This window comes from Ambystoma mexicanum, chromosome 12, assembly GCF_040938575.1.
Source record: "Ambystoma mexicanum isolate Mex_15411 chromosome 12, UKY_AmexF1_1, whole genome shotgun sequence".
In the NCBI taxonomy this organism is placed as follows: domain Eukaryota; kingdom Metazoa; phylum Chordata; class Amphibia; order Caudata; family Ambystomatidae; genus Ambystoma; species Ambystoma mexicanum.
This window is the reverse complement of record NC_090936.1, coordinates 76786554-76803175: the sequence shown is the minus strand read 5'-3', so window position 1 is coordinate 76803175 and position 16622 is coordinate 76786554. Positions and strand designations below refer to the sequence as shown.

At 47.1% G+C, this 16622-nt stretch overlaps 1 protein-coding gene across 10 annotated transcripts in view; it reads right to left on the bottom strand.

The window, feature by feature from the left end:
- Positions 1 to 16622, bottom strand: part of MAGI2 (membrane associated guanylate kinase, WW and PDZ domain containing 2) — a 3248720-nt gene that overhangs the window by 647314 nt on the left and 2584784 nt on the right. For all 10 annotated transcript variants that reach the window (XM_069628034.1, XM_069628038.1, XM_069628036.1 and 7 more), the window contains one exon: positions 14846 to 14877. In XM_069628034.1, the coding sequence (XP_069484135.1) occupies positions 14846 to 14877 (32 nt within the window). The remainder of the gene's footprint in view (positions 1 to 14845; positions 14878 to 16622) is intronic.

The following is a 16622-nucleotide window of genomic DNA, read 5'->3' as shown; positions in this document are numbered from 1 at the left end:
AAGGTGAGTGGAATGCGGCACTGCAGCGATCGACGCGATGAGCTTTTAAATTAAAGTCTTCCTTTTCAGGATTGTCGGCGAGATGTCTCCGGGATGCGGTTTTAGCAGGTAAGGACTTTTCCTTCTTCTGTTCTCTTCTTCTCTTCCTTTGCAGGTGATCCAGGATGCTGGCAGGCGTGGCAGAAGTCAGGATGCAGGAGCAGACACGGTGAGCGTCCAGCTGCTAGATGCAGAACAACGCGAAGCACGTGTGGCTGTTCGGGTGGGGTTTAAATAGCCTTGGAAGAATTCCAGGTATGTATCCTTCCTCCAATCAGGTATGTATCCTTCCCCGACCATGCCCGGATGGTAAATTAGTCCCACAGGTAAAGTAGTTCCTTTCAGGCCTCAAGGAGGCCGGGATCCTGAAGCATGGTCTGCATCAGGTAAGTGCACCCAAGCACTCCCATAATGAGCCTGGCGCCTATGGCGCCAGGACTGATGTCTTTTATGAGCCTAGCGCCATAGGCGCCAGGACACTGTCCAAAGGGCCCCTATATGGGGTTGCTGGGTCCTTCCTTGGGGACTGGATGTCCGCTTTCGGGGACGCCGGGCTTGAACCGGCTCCCCGGGAGCGGGCATCATGACAGCACTCCCCCCCCAAGGCCCCTCCCAAGGTTGTTCCCTCCGGGGGTTTTGGTTTGTCTGGGAAGAGTCGGTGGAATTTCCTGACTAATCGAGGTGCATGCACATGGTCGCTGGGTTCCCACGACCTCTCCTGAGGTCCGTACCCCTTCCAATCAATTAGGTAGAACAGTTTTGACCTAAACATTTTTGAGTCTAAAATGTTCTTCACTTCGAATTCGGGCTCCCCATCTATTAGAATAGGTTCTGGAGGTTTGAGTAGTCGGGTTCCGGGTACCACTGGTTTCAGAAGTGACACATGAAAAACAGGGTGAATTCGCATACTAGCTGGTAAATCAAGTTTAACAGCCACTGGCTTAATTATTGCCGTAATAGAATAAGGTCCCAGATATTTTGGGTTAAAAGTTCGAGGCCCTTTGAGTGGTAAATGTCTGGTAGCTAACCACACTTGATCCCCAATCTGATACGGAGGTGCTTCACTCCAATGTAGATCAGCATTCTCCTTGTATTTTCTCTTGGCTTGTTGTAAATGCATAGTTGCCTCTTTGAAGGCTTGAGTAATTGTAGAATGCAGATGTTCTACTCTAGGCATTCCGAGGTTCTGAGGTGAGTCAAGGTTTGAGGTTCGAGGGTGATGCCCAAACAAAGTATAAAAAGGACTGTGGCCAGTTCCAGAGTGTACCGAATTATTATATGCGTATTCGGCTATCCAAAGCATGTCTTCCCAGTTGCTTTCAGATTGCTGTAACATACACCGTAAGTACTGTTCAAGGGTCTGATTTGTCCTCTCGGTCTGACCATCTGTCTGAGGGTGGTGACTGGTCGATAATCTTACGTCGATCTGCGCCATTTGACAACATTTTCGCAGGAAGTGGGAAATGAATTAGCTTCCCCGGTCAGAGATTAGTATAGATGGGAATCAATGTAGCCGAACAATATCTTCGAGGAATTCTTTGGCTAGGACAGAAGCTGAAGATAAACCTTTCAAAGGAATAAAGTGGGCCATTTTGGAAAACAAATCCACAATTACCAGAATAGTATTGTACCCCGAACAAGGAGGCAGGTCCGTAATAAAATCCATTGATAGGGTGTGCCAGGGTGCTGGTGGTATGTCTAGAGGTTGAAGGAGACCGGCTGGTCTTTTCTTTTGACTTTTATTTTGGGCGCAAACACCACAGGACATCACAAAAGATTTAACATCTTTTCGCCAAGAGGGCCACCAAAAGTGTCATTTCACCTTTTCCTCTGTCTTGGCAATACCGGGGTGTCCCTCTATTAATGTATCATGATAACCGGAAATAACTAGTTCGTGTAATTCCTTATGTGGCAGGAATAAGCGTCCTTGGAAATAAGGTAAACCATTATCTATGGTAAAGTCTGATCCCTTTTGTATCCATTCCTGTAAGGTTGTAGGGTCCAGGAGTTGTTTCACTCTGGCTTGAATGTCTTCAAGCGTCTGTAACGAAGTCATGCCTAGAATCCTCTGTTCGGGAATTATTGGTACTGGTTCTGAGTTTGTATCAGATTCTCCCATTCCAATTCGGGATAAGGCGTCAGCTTTGCCATTCTTGCAGCCAGGTCGATAGGTAATCACGAAATCAAATTCAGCGAAAAACAAAGCCCATCGGAGCTGCCGTGATGACTGAGCCTTGGCGGTTTTCAAATACTGTAAATTTCCGGTGATCAGTGATCACTGTGATGGTATGTCAAGCGCCAAGCAGAAAATGCCGCCAGGCTTTAAAAGCGGACTTAATGGCTAACAGTTCTTTGTCCATGATTGCATAATTAACCTCGGGTGCCGAGAATCTTCTGGACCAAAATGCTATGGGATGCAGTTGGTTGGTTTCGGGATCTCTTTGGGACAGGACAGCTCCATGGCTAGGCTGGATGCGTCAGTCTCGACGACATAAGGGATATCTGGACGCGGGTGTTTCAATATAGGTGCGGAAGCAAACTTAGCTTTTAAATTCTGAAAGGCCTCCTCGGCTTCTTCAGACCATTCAAAACGTTTATTTTTCCTCAAGAGTGCAGTAATGGGTTGTACCACGCGTGAAAATTCGGGGATAAACCTGCGATAGAAATTGGCAAAGCCGAGCATGCTTTGAACCCCTTTTACAGAGCTAGTTGATGGCCATTTGAGGATAGCATCCACTTTTCTTGAGTCCATTCGGACTCCTTTGGGTGTCAGGATGAAACCTAGAAACTCGACTTCTGTGGTATGGAAAACACATTTCTCCAATTTAGCAAATAGTTTGTGTTGGCGCAGTTTTTCAAGTACTGCCCTGACGTGTTTTCTGTGATCAGATTCCGAAGAGGAGTACACCAGAATGTCATCGATATATACGACAACACAAACATCGATGAGCTCCCGAAGGACATCATTCATGAAGTATTGGAAGGCAGCCGGCGCGTTACACAATCCGAAAGGCATCACCTGGTACTCGAATAATCCGTATTTAGTACGGAAGGCAGTTTTCCATTCGTCGCCTTCTTTAACTCGTACCAGATGATAAGCCCCCCGGAGATCTAACTTGGTGTATATGCAAGCGTCCTTCACCTGGTCAGGGAGTTCAGGGATCAGAGGCAGAGGATAACGGTTTTTAACCGTTATCTGGTTCAATGCGCGGTAATCGATACAAGTTCTAAGGTCGCCTTCTTTTTTGGGCACGAAGAACAAAGCCGAAGATGCCGGGGACTTTGACGGGCGAATAAAACCATTAGCTAGGTATTGATCCAAATATTGTCTCAAATGCAGATTCTCAGGTTCAGTAAGGGCATAAATCCTGCCACAAGGGTGTTGTGCACTGGGCACCAGATCGATTTGGCAATCGTACCATCTGTGAGGAGGTAACGTGTTGGCCTGTTCCTTTTGGAAGACGTCCTGAAAGTCTTGGTATTCCGGAGGTAGTTGCATGGAGGCAGAGGTTACAGATGCTAGATTAATCTTCAGGTTTTCTGGGTAGCAGGTTTGTGTACAATCCGGGAAGGTTATTCTCTTAGCTCGCCAATCAATTCGAGGATTATGTGTCTCTAACCAAGGGATTCTAAGAATAACCTGAAACTGTGGAGCCTTGATTACATCAAACACAACACCCTCCCGATGGCCGTCGGGACCAATAAGAGTCACCTCAGCAGTGGAATGTGTTACCGGTCCAAAGGCAATTTCAGTTCCATCGACTGTGGTGATGACATCTTTGTTGGTTTTAGGACGGAGAGGGAGGTTAATCCTAGAGACCAATTCACGATCCACATAGTTTCCAATAGCCCCACTATCGATGTATGCCTTTATTGCATGCAACCGCTTAGGCTGTTCTGGATCTACGAGAACCATTGGCACAATGAAATGCGAGGTCTGAGAGTTAGTTTTCAAGCTCGGCAAGTGGACCCCTACACTTGTCGGGCGGAGTCGTTTCCCGAAACAGAGTCTTCATGGTTTTTATCAGCAGCTCCTACCGCCTTTCGGGGCGGTTTTGCCGGGCAATCTCGTAGAAAGTGTCCAGAATTCCCACAATAAAGACATAATTTTAACTGCCGCCTCCTTTCACGTTCCTTTTGAGTTAAGGGTCCTTTAACCCCTCCAATTTGCATAGGCTCAGAGACATCAACTCCCTTGGGATTAGCATGGGTCTTGACCAACACCCGGGTCTCAAACCTGGACCGATCTGCTTTTCTGTTTTGAAGTCTGTGATCCAATTGGACCACTAAGTCTATATACTCTGTGCATTCTTGGGGCGGATTTACAACTTGGGCCAAGACATCTTTAAGTTCTCCGCGAAGGCCTCGATAAAACAACGTGACTCTTTTATCCTCTGGCCATCCCGTTTCCACAATTAGTCTATTAAAGGTTGCAATATAGGATAGGAGGTCCTGATTGCCCTGTCGCAGGGATAGAAGTTCGTCATCCAGAGCCTGCCCCTGAGAGTGTCGAGCAAATAACCTTTCCATGCTTGCTTGAAACCTTTGAAAATCACGGAGAATCGGGTCATCTTGAGTAACCAGTGGAACTGACCAATCGGCAGCGCAGCCGCTGAGATATGACAATACAAAGGCTACCTTGGTCTGATCATTAGGGAAGGCCCCAGGTCTGCATAGGAAGTGCAAACGACACTGATTCATGAATACGGCGAATCGTTTGGGGTCCCCAGCAAAGCGTTCGGGTGGGGCCAGCGGCATGTTTCCAGGTAGATTAATCTGCACAGGGTTACTGGAAACCACAGGAGCAGGGTTCCCTCCGGAACCGGGTAGAGGAGTTTGCCCAGCTTGACCTTGCAAAAGCTGTCTGGCCAGGTCATCAGTTCTTTCCTTTGATATTATTAATTCCCTCCTGAGGGCATTAGTCTCTTGACGAGCGGCATGTACTTCGGCCTGTAATTCCCCCAGTAATTGGGACAACTGATCAGTCTCAGAACTTTCCATAGCGCCTGGGTGGGAATTTGTAGGAAGGCTTCGCGTTCTGTTACGCTCACCTGACTCCCACGGAGGCGCTGGCCTGGTTCGCGCTGCTGTGACCTCTTCTAAGGTGATGCGCAGGGTTCGGAAGACGGACTGGACCGGGCCCCCAAATCTGGCTTGTCTGTCTCGCAGAAGTATCCTTCTGTAGGCGAAAATAGGGGATTAACTGTCTGTGGGGTAATGCAATCGGCCTCCCACTTTCCCCTCTCACCCTCCTTGAAACCCTTCTGTGATTTCTCGTAGCGTCTCACCTTAGGGTCTGGAAGGACGAGCTCTCCATCCTGCTACTGATGCAGGGGCGCGTTGGTATCCAGTTACTTCACTGGATTTTCGGATTGGTGAGAACCAAACTTGCTTGGCTTCCAGGTAAGTTTTTTTGATAAGAGGTTCCCCTTGTGTCCATGCATTAATGATGCTAGTGTCTTTTTCCCCATAGAGGCTGGGGTACGGAATGCCGGGGAACAGGCACCGACCCGAGTTGAGAGGTGAAATCCTTGTAGAAATCAGGTAAGTCTTTAATGAGCGTTTTTTGGTAGTGTCTTTTCATTCCCTCATTAACGCTGATGTCTCTTTTTCCCCTTAGGGGCCGGGGTACGGAAATGCCAGGATGCGGCGCGGACCCGAAATGAAGAGGGAATGAATCAACAGGTAAGTCTTAACATGGAGATTTAGCTTTCCTTATTCCCTTCTCTCTCTCACCTTTTGTTCTGGTGTTTTTCTCCCTAGGCGCTGGGGCGTGACTGCAAATCCGGATGATCGTTGCTGAACATGGAGGCGCCCTGTGAAGGTGAGTGGAATGCGGCGCTGCAGCGATCGACGCGATGAGCTTTTAAATTAAAGTCTTCCTTTTCAGGATTGTCGGCGAGATGTCTCCGGGATGCGGTTTTAGCAGGTAAGGACTTTTCCTTCTTCTGTTCTCTTCTTCTCTTCCTTTGCAGGTGATGCAGGATGCTGGCAGGCGTGGCAGAAGTCAGGATGCAGGAGCAGACATGGTGAGCGTCCAGCTGCTAGATGCAGAACAACGCGAAGCACGTGTGGCTGTTCGGGTGGGGTTTAAATAGCCTTGGAAGAAGTTCCAGGTATGTATCCTTCCTCCAATCAGGTATGTATCCTTCCCTGACCACGCCCGAATGGTAAATTAGTCCCACAGGTAAAGTAGTTCCTTTCAGGCCTCAAGGAGGCCGGGATCCTGCAGCATGGTCTGCATCAGGTAAGTGCACCCAAGCACTCCCATAATGAGCCTGGCGCCATTAGGATATTGGTTGGGGAGAGAAAGTGGTACTTGGGGCTGGGTGTGCGTGAAAGGGGTGTGAGGAGGCCTAGCAGAGCAGGGAGTGAATGCCAAGGTGAATGGGAGAGTGAAAGAAGAGTGTCTGTGGTACAAGGTGTAGAGTAGCACTTGTGTGGGTGGAAAGTGATAGTAGTGTGGAGGGGAGAGTAGCAGTAGTGTGGCAAATTATAGTTAACATCTGCGCCCGAATGCGGTTTAGTCTGCCTCGTGCGCACAAGAAATAACCAAAATAAAATCAAAATCAAAATCAAGCAAGGGGAGGGTAGCAGTAGTGTGGCAAGGTAAGAGTAGGAGTAGCGTGGCAAGGTAAGAGTAGCAGTGGTGTGGCAAGGGAAGAGTAGCAGTGGTGTGGCAAGGGAAGAGTAGCAGTGGTGTGTGGCAAGGGAAGAGTAGCAGTGGTGTGGCGAGGGAAGAGTAGCAGTGGTGTGGCAAGGGAAGAGTAGCAGTGGTGTGGCAAGGGAAGAGTAGGAGTGGTGTGGCAAGGGAAGAGTAGCAGTGGTGTGGCAAGCAAGGGAAGAGTAGCAGTGGTGTGGCAAGGGACGAGTGGCAGTGGTGTGGCAAGGGAAGAGTAGCAGTGGTGTGGCAAGGGAAGAGTAGGAGTGGTGTGGCAAGGGAAGAGTGGCAGTGGTGTGGCAAGGGAAGAGTAGCAGTGTGTGGCAAGGGAAGAGTAGGAGTGGTGTGGCAAGGGAAGAGTAGCAGTGGTGTGGCAAGGGAAGAGTAGGAGTGGTGTGGCAAGGGAAGAGTAGCAGTGGTGTGGCAAGGGAAGAGTAGGAGTGGTGTGGAGAGGGAAGAGTAGGAGTGGTGTGGAGAGGGAAGAATAGTAGCTGCGGAGTGAAAGGAAACTAGTAGTGGTGGAGAGACGGGAGATTTCAGGAGAAGAGTAGGAGGAGAACGAGAACATCGGAGGGAGAGCGGGGAGACGGGAAGTGTGACAGAGAGGGAGAGAGGGAAAGTAGAGGAGATTAGGAGGAAGTTAAAGGGGAGATAGAATATCATGGTGAAGAAAGAAAGGTCTTAAGAGGGAAAGACCAAGTGGGGCCTCAGTGTCTAGAAGGCACCTATTGTTATATGGAATTGCAATGGGGACCACAAACAAGGGGCCACCTACATTCTTCCCAGAGCAAGATAGTTAGAAAGGGCTTTTGTTGCTAGGCCATCCCGGGCAGGCAGACAGAACATTTGACAGTAGGTGTTACCGATCCCTCGCGACCATCCTGGGGTTGAGGGCCACTTGGGCTAGACAGGGACACCCACACTAGGCGTGAGAGAGAGGGACCACCCGAAGACAGCCCCTTTTCAATTTCTCAAATAAAAACCAGTGAACTGTCTTCGAGAGTGGGTGTGTTCTCAATGTCATCTGTGTCACGACCGAAGGGAAAAAGGAGGGAGCCATCAGGGGTGTTGCTAGGTCTGGAAAAGATCTGGGGCTACACTAATGTTGGGATTGTCGGGACTCGGGGTTAGCTAGCCTTTTGGTTATAGATCCTGAGATTCTATCTGGGCTACAACCAAATAACCCGGGGCTATAGCCCCTTAAGCCCCCCCTTGCAGCGCCTCTGGGAGCCATGGAGGGGTGTGGGCGGAGTGGTGACAGGGTACGGCTCGTGGTTAAGACTCAAAAGGCCAACGCCTCTGAAATGGCGAAAGACCGAATGAGATGACACTCAGGACAGTGAATTGGCGTATTGCTGCATGCACACGCGTAGGAAAAGAGTGCATTATGAGTGTTAAGAGAAAAAAATGAGAATGTGGTTATGCACAACAGGATTCTGTATATCGAAAAATAGGATACCGCTTGAAGTACATATGGCTTTTCAACCTGGTGAAGACCGAAGTAGGAATTTTGGAGCATAAGATCCATTAGGATTTGCCAAGGATCACAGAACCCCTTCTCAGTAATTCCTACACGGTAGACAAGGTGATTGTGCAGGAAACTGTGCAAATGCAAAGACTTTCTGAACTAATTATCTGGCATTAGGCCAGAGCAGTAGGGTGTAGACCTGTGTAATCAATCTCTATATGAATTGCTGTAGGGTGGTCAAAAAGGGTGCTCCCATCTATCAGAGTAATGTTAGGCGTAGGCGCTGTGGTTGGCAGAGGTTTTTGCGAGTGCTCTGTTGAAATAAAGAGACGAGGCCCTATATTTAACGACTGAACCAAGTGAATATTAGGAGCGTCAAGTGTCACATGATATGATAGGTTGTTTATAACGCGCTTAATACCCAGACGTTTCTAAGCGCGTAGCCGGAGCCGGGGATCGAACCTGTGGTGCTCCATGTCGTCTTGCTTCTAAGGCGAGCGTTTTGTATTCAAGCATGAAAATAGATGTGCCTGGAATACCATAGTGCCATTTGCAGACCCTACCATGTTCCGAGCCCCTATTCCACTTTCACATTTATTGAAAATCCTCCCATGAGTGTTAAAATCAAGTATCAAGAGCATACGCGTTGCTTTTATGCCTCATTTTAATGATCCGGGGGTTAGAAAATGACCCCCCCACTGGTCCCAGACTCCAGCTCTTCATACCCCTAACATTTTAGAATCCTGTACCCTTTCTCCTTACATCTTTCACCTCAGAATCACCTTAAAAGTTCATGAGTTTCCACTCTATGGGGTCAAGAGTAAGACCTAGACACAGTCACCAGTTTTGTGTACATTTTGGGTTGCTGGAATCCTATCCTTCCCAGCTTCAACACAATTAAGGAGCGTCTTTGTCAGGATGTAAATAAAATAAAGCGTCCTATGTCCTGTGTCTAAAAACCCTAATCCGACCCTTATATGCTAAACTAAAGACAATGGGGGTCATTGTGACGCCGGCGGTAGCCATGCCCGGCACGGCTGCCACCAGAGTCATACATATTCCGGTTTCCGGGAATAAGCAATTACTGGGGCATTACAGCCCCTGCAGACCCGGTAATTGCCCATTTCCCGGCACTGGAAAATATGATTCCCCATTCCCATTTGAGTCCCATTGAAGTCAGTGGGAATGGGGAGGCCGGATGCACCCATGGTGCCGGTGCATCCGGCGAGTTCTGCACATGGTTGCCGTGCTGGTCCGGATACAACAGTACCTGCAAGCTTACCGGTACCGTTGGTTCCGGACCGGCAAACTTATAATGAGGGCCAATGTCATCATCATCAAATAGCTTTTATTCGACTTGACGTCATTTGCGATAAGTATACATGTACATAAGAATCTCAATGGGATCAATAAAAATGTATATACATTCATATGCTACAAATTACAAAGCTAGAATGGCATGACGGGAATACAATTAATCAATAGGTTCAATGCAAAAACATGGATAAATAATTAAATAATTGCAGTGATAAAATAGTGGACAATTAACAAGGGCCACCTATTATAATACAAAACATAAGTCACTGGTTTCATTGCCCCTGTTAAAACATGATAGGATTAAAAGTATGATATTATTTCAAATAATTTTAAGGAAGAACCTTCATTTTAGCTGCTCTAGTCGGCCGTTCACACACAGGGGTCAGTGCACTTTAGCTTACACGCCTCAAAGCACTAACCCCGTTTTCAATAGTTTTGCCCTTATGCGCCAGGCCAGGTCTAAGTCGTTAGCTACGCAGTAGACCACTTTGGGTTCATCACATGTTTTAAAAAGTTGGAAAGCTTGCCTTATATGCCGTGTTCCATAGGTGTTACAGGTGGTTTTTTAAAATATACAGCGTGCCACCCGGTAACACTGGCAAAAGAACAAAAAGTGGTTCATGGTTTCTCTATCCAGATCACAGGCTTGGCACAATTCATTTCCATTCACAACCCATTTTTTTTTTGGTGGCGATGCCAGATACAGTTGGTTGAACCTAGATTTAATATACAAGGTATGATATGATATGATAGGTTATTTATAACACGCTCAGTACCAAAAGGTTTCTAAGCGCGGACCCAGGGATCTAACCTGTGTTGCTCCGTGTCCTCTTGCTTCCAAGGCGAGCACGTTGCTGCCGAGCTATCCTCCCGAGACTTGGCCAGAGAGGGCCTGACGTAGTCCCGATAATCCTCATAACCCCTGGTTAACTTACTTGACAGATAAAAAGCACCCAACGTGGGTTTTGTACAATCATTAGCCAGCTCATTATCTTTTAGGCTCTGTGCCCTCATTTTGGCTTTGCCTATATTATTGTGAGTTGCCCCCTGCGGGTTGAGCCATAACTCTCTAAGCGCCAGCCTCATCAAGAGTCTTTTTACATGCTGGAGGCGGGGCAGGGATCTACCTCCCTCTGTCTCCATGAGATGTGCAGTTGCTTCCCGGTAGACCTGCAACTCCGGTACAGACCACAATCTTAGCCAGTACTGCACCTGTTTAAAGATAATCTCGCTCTCAATCGGTCTGAGGCCCAATTTCAGGTAGACAGATACAGTAGGGCATGATTTCGGCAGGCCTAGTATTTTTTTCAGGCCAGATCTATCTACCCTACCCAAGTTTTTAATGTTCGTGTGTCCCCAAATTTCGGCCCATACATTGCTGCAGCCATAGCCTGGGCTCGATACATTGTAAGCGCTGGTGAAATGTGTCCTTAGCCATGTGAATAAAAGAACCTTAAGATTCCCGCTCCATATTTTTCCAGTGAAAAGCAGGATTTCGCCATATGTAGGGGTCAATTCCCATGATCATTAAACCTTACCCCAGGTAATTGTATTGTTGTACTTGTTCTACAGGGGTATTGTTTATGGCCAACCTATGTTTTTTGTATGGGGTACATTTTGGCTGAGATTTCAACATTTTGGTCTTTCCCACGTTGATCTCCATGGACAACTCTGAGAATATCTCTACGAAAGCCCCCAAGGTGGTTGTGAGGCCCTTCGCTGAGGTGGTCAGTAACACATTATCATCTGCAAACAGTAAAATCGGGCAGGCCTCCCAACCCAACTTGGTGGGATCTAAGCACTTTGACCTAACATGTCGAACCACCTCATCTATATGTTAGGTTACTTGGCATTTATATAGCGCCTTATGTATCACTGGTATGACTTCAAAGCGCTGGTAGGTTGAACGCCCTCGGGAACCGTAGTTCAGGTCAGTAGAGAGAAAGAGTGTCGTATGGTGCGTGGGTGCACCGGCTATCTGTGCAGCTGGTGTGGTTGTTGGATGATAGCTGCTTTATAGCGATATGTGTGATGCTGATGAAATCAGTTAGATGTGTTCAGTCTGGTGGGTGGACACCCAGACTGGGTTCTGGCTCTGTTATATAACAGAAATAACAGGGGGGGGGGCAAGATGCATCCCTGCCTAACACCTCTATTCACATTGAAAGACTCTGTTAATTCGCTCCCCAGCCCCCACCGTACTGAGGCGATGTTATTCGAGTACAAATGGATTATGATCTGCCGGAACACCTGTGAAATCCAATGTCTAACCAGGATTTCCTAACCAAAGGTTGGCCCTGGACCTGGGCTCGACAAAGACTGCATACATCTTTATCTTTTTTAGGGCCGCATACTTCCACGTGATCGACTGCAGACAAGAGAACCCCGCCTGTAGGTGATCTATGACTTTACACTATTTGACCCACTCTTGTAGGTGCCCCACAGATTTTCCATTACTCTTCAGAATAAGGTCACAAATCTTTAGGAGAATGATTCTTCTCCTTTTCACTCCTCCAGCGTGCCCTCCATCGATGGATTTCTTGCTATTCACAAACAAAAGAAGGGGGTTCCGTCTTTTCCTCTTTCCCTCCCGATTCACGTTTAATTTTCCAATACTTTACAAGCTTCAATCTCACGCTCTCTCTTTTCCGCTCAGTGGTTCTGATGTGTTTTCATCACAGTTCCAACTTGTTCAAGGGGGAAAACTCTTCCCTGGAGTTTTACAGTTCTCTTACATCAAACTACAGTTGACTTGACATTTCTTGAATTCTAAAAAGGGGAATGAGTCTTCCCTTTTCTGTTACATGCTTTCACATATGGGGTTTTGACCCCTTTGCTTTCTTTAATTTGCCTTCTTTTCCCTGGACTCTCATGCAAGGGTATTCTGTAAAAGGGGGGATGGACCTCCCCTTCTTATCACTGTCTCTTCTTACCCCTGGTTTACTAGTCTGCCAGGGTATCGTCACTTGCTTGCTTGAGTGTGAGTCCCAGACTCACTGTTTGCCTGGTTCACTAACCTGCGATGGCTTCTCCACTCTGTGCACATGTTCTTTCAACCAGCTTACAACACGTCTCCAGTATTTGGTCAAAAACCCGTTCTTATTAATTCCATTGCCCTCATTCAGGCTCTTGTTTTCAAATAATGTTCGTGTCTGCAATAGTTCCACGGCCTTTGCTTAGGCTCTTTCACTTTGCACTTGGAATATTTCCAACGCCTTTACTAAGGCTCTTTCTCTCAACAATGTTTGTATCAGTAACGATTGCACGGCCTTTACTTAGGCTCTTTCTCTCAACAATGTTTGTATCAATAATGGTTAGACTGCCTTTACTTAGGCTTTCTCTCAACAATGTTCATATCAATAATGGTTGCATTGCCTTTACATAGGCTTTCTCGCATGGTATGAGGTACACAGAATTGGTGTCTGCGCTCCCGCTCCATTGACTGGCAGTGCGCCTTTCGAGCTGTTCGCCATCCGCTTTGCCTTCTGCTGCGTGTGGCAGCTCTGGCTGCCCGTTACAGAAAAGCAGTGAATTTCTCCTGACCTGGTTCCTCGGTACACTGTGTCCGCTGGCCTCGGCACTGGCCCTCTGCAGTCCACTCATTCAGGCCGTTCTTCACAGCGTCCGAACCAGTCAGGTGCCTCTCCAGTCTCTGGCTCCTTCATTCGGTTCACCTGTGTTCCTTTTAAATGTCACAGGCTTTCTCTGCAGCTTCCAATGACTAGAATGGGGCATTGGCTTCCTGTGTCTACTCATCCTCATTAATCCATCCCTCTTCCTCGTCTCAATACAAAAAAGGGGGGAAGATAAATGAGAGGCGTCCTTCCAGGGAATCAGTGACAAAGTTGTCCAGTTCGTCCCACCATATAACAATCTGTCGAACATCACATCAAAAGCAACATGTTGCACACTTAACAAGCCTTGCAACATACTTCAGTTATAACATAAAACAAAGGATGCTGTCATTGCATGTGGCATTCAAGATCTTAGGCTATTGTGGAGAATCAGAAGAAGGACACAGACGTTGTGAACTTCATTACTGAGCTCACAACTGTGTGTACATCTGGACAAAGCACTTTAGCTCCTTGTGACTCATATTACAAACTAGTCATGTGATTAATATATGTAAAAACAAATCCCTGTTGAATGGAACACTTTCAAGTTATGCCCCAATTGTGTTATCCTGGTGCTTTGCCTCCTAGTGTCTGGTTGCTGGTCTGAACCGTTCCCACCAACCCCACCCCCCCACTCCCTCCACTTCCACTACAGGGAATTAACCATTTTGGGAGATGTTTTGTTAGGCTACTCCTCCTTTGCACTGTAGCCAATTTGCTCTTGGTTGACCTCGCCAGATGCCCCTGTGCGCAGACTCTGTTGACTCGGTGGCTCAAGTGAGGCACTGACTTATGCAGGGAGGTGGCATGAAGTACGAGCGCACACACACATAATGATCATAGTTTAGGATAATGGGGTGGCACCTGGGGTGGCCAATCAGATTACAGGGGTAGCACGTGCAACCCCAGGCCACACCCTGGACACGCCACTGGCTGTGCGCCCCTCTTCTGGCGGCACCCCAAGCAGCGGCTTATAATTGACCCTACCGTTGAGCCGGCCTGCACACTGCCCCGTTCTACGCGCAGCACCCCATGCTCCATGTTTTGTGTCAAGCGCTCCAGACGTTATCAAAACCAATAACAATGATCAAATGCTCCCAAGAGCGAAAGCAATGCTGATCGATTGGTATGCCCAACCCCAAAGATAGTGCACCACACCAAGCGTTGTTCCGTGGCGGGCCGCTGTTAAGAACGCCTCTTCTCTTTTCTGCGTCTCTTCCTCGATTTCTTAAACATTACCTTGTATGAACCATTCCAGGCACACGCATTAGGCCGCGCTACCAGATTGATTTTTCGAACAGTCTATTTTATGTTGACCTGCTCCATCTGCGCGTAGAGCCAAGACGGGGGAGGAGAAGCGTCTGCCGGGCAACTCCCATTATGCACACTATGCACATCTCTTTCCTATGCGAATTCCCAATGTGTGATATCGCCCAGGATAATGATATGCTAAGAGGCCTTTTGCATATGCATTAGAACGTTTCTCATTTGCCATGTGCAAATTTGGCCACGCTCCATTTGAGCATGTTTTAATCGTCAAATAGCAGGCTCGCTCAGACCTTGCTTTCATTAATATGTGCAGAACCTTTGCAAACTGTGTTTACCTTCGTGAGTTCACATCTGAATCTCGGGCAACATGGCTCCAGAACATTTAATACAGGTGGCAGACATGATGCATAGCTTGGAATAGAGTCACACGTGCAAACAAAAATCAGTTTAATTGGGTGGAATAAAGAGAACACTTACTGGTTTGGAACTTTTCCAAGGAGAAAAGAAACCTGCAAAGAATCATACATAACAATATTTTAGTAGGAAGAACACCAAATGCTTAAAAAATACACTATCATCATTGTTTGTACAACTGTGCAAAAGCATGCAACGCTTTGCATTGTGAAACGCACACGGCATGTGTCCTACTCCAATTACTTGCACAGACATTTCCTTGGACAGAATCACAAACACGAGTGCTTGTGCACACACACACACACACACCCGTTTGTGATACCATTGGATCGGGCCGTTATTGTGCAGGATAATGGCCCGTGCCCAATGTATGGCTCTCAGCTTGGCAGCAGCTCAGAGCTTTGGCGACAGGCAATTATCCTGCGCTAATCACCCCTTCAGCGCTCTGTAAGGATTTCATAAAAAAATGTCTCGCCTTTCCCTACCATTTGATAATTTAAGATAATTATGAAATTGGATTTAGGTTACAGTACAAAACAAAACCATTTGTGACCTACAACTCAACCCAGACCAAACCGAAATAATGACAATCACACCTCACGCCATGGCTGGACCACCTCCTTCATGGCATTTGGAAACGGGTAACTGCCCTAAACCATCTAAAGTGATCAAGAATGTAGGCTTATCAATGGACGACAGAGTTAGGCATATCGATGGATAACAGAGTTACGCGTATCGATGCACACCAGAGTTAGGCAAATCGATGGACCACAGAGTTAGGCATATCGATGGATCACAGAGCTAGGCAAATCGATGCACACCAGAGTTAGGCATATCGATGGATAACAGAGTTACGCGTATCGATGCACACCAGAGTTAGGCAAATCGATGGATAACAGAGTTAGGCATATTGATATATAACAGAGTTACGCGTATCGATGGACAACAGAGATAGGCATATCGATGTACAACAGAGCTGGCCATCATCTTACAGTTTCTTTCAAGAACTGATTATGCAGACAGCATTTGCCTCGGTATGCTGGACTACCTCACAAATAAACTTCAACTAATCCAAAACACAGCAGCTAGACTCCTACACATACTCAACTTAACGCCAGAGCACTCCACGGTCTACCCATCCAAAAATAAAAAGATCCAGTTTTTGGCCTTCTACATCACTTACAGAGCACTTGAAGGCCAAGGAGCAGAATTCGTCTAAGGATCTACGTTTAAATAAACGAAGACAAAAAGCTTGAATAACAAACTTGCATAGCCCACTCTCTCGCATTGTGTTATTCAAGCTTTTCTGATTTCAGTTGTTTGTCCGCGGCTGGACATCTAATGTATGCGGGGGGGACCACAGCAACCCTGGCAACCCATAATACCGAACTAGGGAAGCGGAGGACACCCCTGCTCCCCTTATTTGTTATTATGGGATTCACTCTTTTATAGCAAGCCCAATCCACACTAATGGTGCATGCAACCTTTCCCCCCCCCTCTATTTTGGGGTATATCCTTCATCCAAAGCAAAATTCCACTCTTCCAACTAACCAGATATGTAAGATCGCGAAACCACGAACTATTAGAAACGAAATGATTTTGCAGAGACAGCGGCTCTGCCATTTCCACTGTGGTGGCGAGACATTGTAACGCTCTAGCAAGGGAAATCTGCACTCTAAAGGACCATCTGAAATTCAGGAAAAGTCTAAAAGCCTTGCTATTCACCACTTAACAGAACGAAGATTTAACCTACACACATCAAACAGAGAGGACATTACACTTCTCGATAGTTTGACTTTCTTGCACAGACAGAACACAAGGGAACGTCATGTTGGCCCCT